This window comes from Eurypyga helias, unplaced genomic scaffold (genome assembly GCF_000690775.1).
Source record: "Eurypyga helias isolate BGI_N326 unplaced genomic scaffold, ASM69077v1 scaffold15635, whole genome shotgun sequence".
NCBI lineage: Eukaryota > Metazoa > Chordata > Aves > Eurypygiformes > Eurypygidae > Eurypyga > Eurypyga helias.
In genome coordinates this window covers 10,218-11,604 of record NW_010249639.1, presented here as the reverse complement: position 1 = coordinate 11,604, position 1,387 = coordinate 10,218, and the positions used below count along the sequence as shown (strand labels likewise).

At 58.1% G+C, this 1,387-nt stretch overlaps 1 protein-coding gene across 1 annotated transcript in view; it reads right to left on the bottom strand.

Annotated features, from left to right (window-relative positions):
* The window catches only part of CACNG3 (calcium channel, voltage-dependent, gamma subunit 3), a gene marked incomplete at its 5' end in the record, with an annotated part of 3,855 nt that overhangs the window by 368 nt on the left and 2,100 nt on the right, over positions 1 to 1,387 (bottom strand). Inside the window, 1 exon segment of the mRNA XM_010151443.1 lies at positions 1 to 228. This exon segment is cut by the window's left edge and continues 1 nt beyond it. Coding sequence (XP_010149745.1) covers positions 1 to 228 — 228 coding nt within the window.

Below are 1,387 nucleotides of genomic sequence, written 5' to 3'. Positions count from 1 at the left end.
GCGATCACCCCCACCATCTCGGCGATGATGAAGGACAGGGCTCCAAAGTAGAAGGACCAGCCGTAGGAGTAGCTCTTCTTGGAGTCGCTCTGCCCGGGGTCCCCTGCGTTGGCCGAGATGTAGACTATGATCCCGATGATGTTGCTGAGACCTTTAGGGAGGAATGAGAGGGAGAGGTGCTCGCGTGAGCGGCAAGAAGGGGACGGGGGATGGCAGCACCCCGACCCCCTCCTGGCAGCGGAGGGGTGCCGGCCGGAGGAGCCTGGCCCTTCTCTTGCCCCCATGACCTATGGGGTGCCCACAGGCTGGGAGGGTACTGGGGACCATGGCTGCATCCCCATATCCCATGGGGCACAAAACCCCATGCCAAAGCCTCTCACAGACCTCTGCTGCTGTCCCCAGCATACCCCTATATTCGCATGCACCCAGATTATGTGTGTAGTCATGTATATTGGAAGGGCAGGAGGAACAACCACAATTTTGTTTAAAAAAGCAACACCTCAAGAGCTGGTTTTGCTTTACAGAGCTGCTCACTGAGCAAAGAACTGCGGGAGCTCGGCCGGAGCTGGGCACCGGGGCTGTGGCTGGAGCAGAGCCAACTGACGGGGCACCGAGGGGATCCCTCCGGCACCAACCCAGGCTCGCCGTGGCCACGGGAACAGCTCCATCTCTTCATTCCTGGGATGGGGGCAGTTTTTGCACCGCCACCAGCGCCGCGGGGCTGTGCCGCAGGGCTGGGGAGCGGCTGATGTATGCCTGGATTTACTTAATGAATCGATTATGTTCTTTCTGTTGTTTTCTCATCTGCATCAGCAGCTCCTGCCAGCCGAAGGAGGGAGAGTAATTTGTCTCTTTGTGGGGAGAAGAAAAAACACAAAATAGAGCAGTTCCTTGAGACAAAGACATTGTCATACCATAATCAGTGGAAGCATTGGGGAACAGTGCACAGAGAAATGAGTAATCCAGAAGGAGCAGCCTCTGGAGAGAGCGATTTTCCTTGTAGGACTGCAGCAGCCTCTCTCCCTGGTCCTGGCTGCTGCCAGCACAGCGCCTGCCCTCGCCTGGCCCTGCGACCCGCTGCTGGGTGGTGATGGAGGGCAGAGCCCCCTAAAACCTGCCCATGCACGGCTGCTCCCCTGGTGAGATAGCTGCACCCTGGGAGCCCCTCCTGGGGTGTAGCACCCACATGGAGAGTGCTTGGGGCAGAGCAGTGGGGATGCTTGAAGTGCTGTCTAGCAGGGTCAGCACTTGCCAGAATCCTCTGCTGGCTTCATCCCTGCCAAGAGGACTTTTCCATAGTGTGGGGACAGCTCATGAACCCCCAAATCCCCCCATGCCAAGAGCCCAGGAGGACCCACAACCTGTCTCCATGTTTCCCATGTCCTCA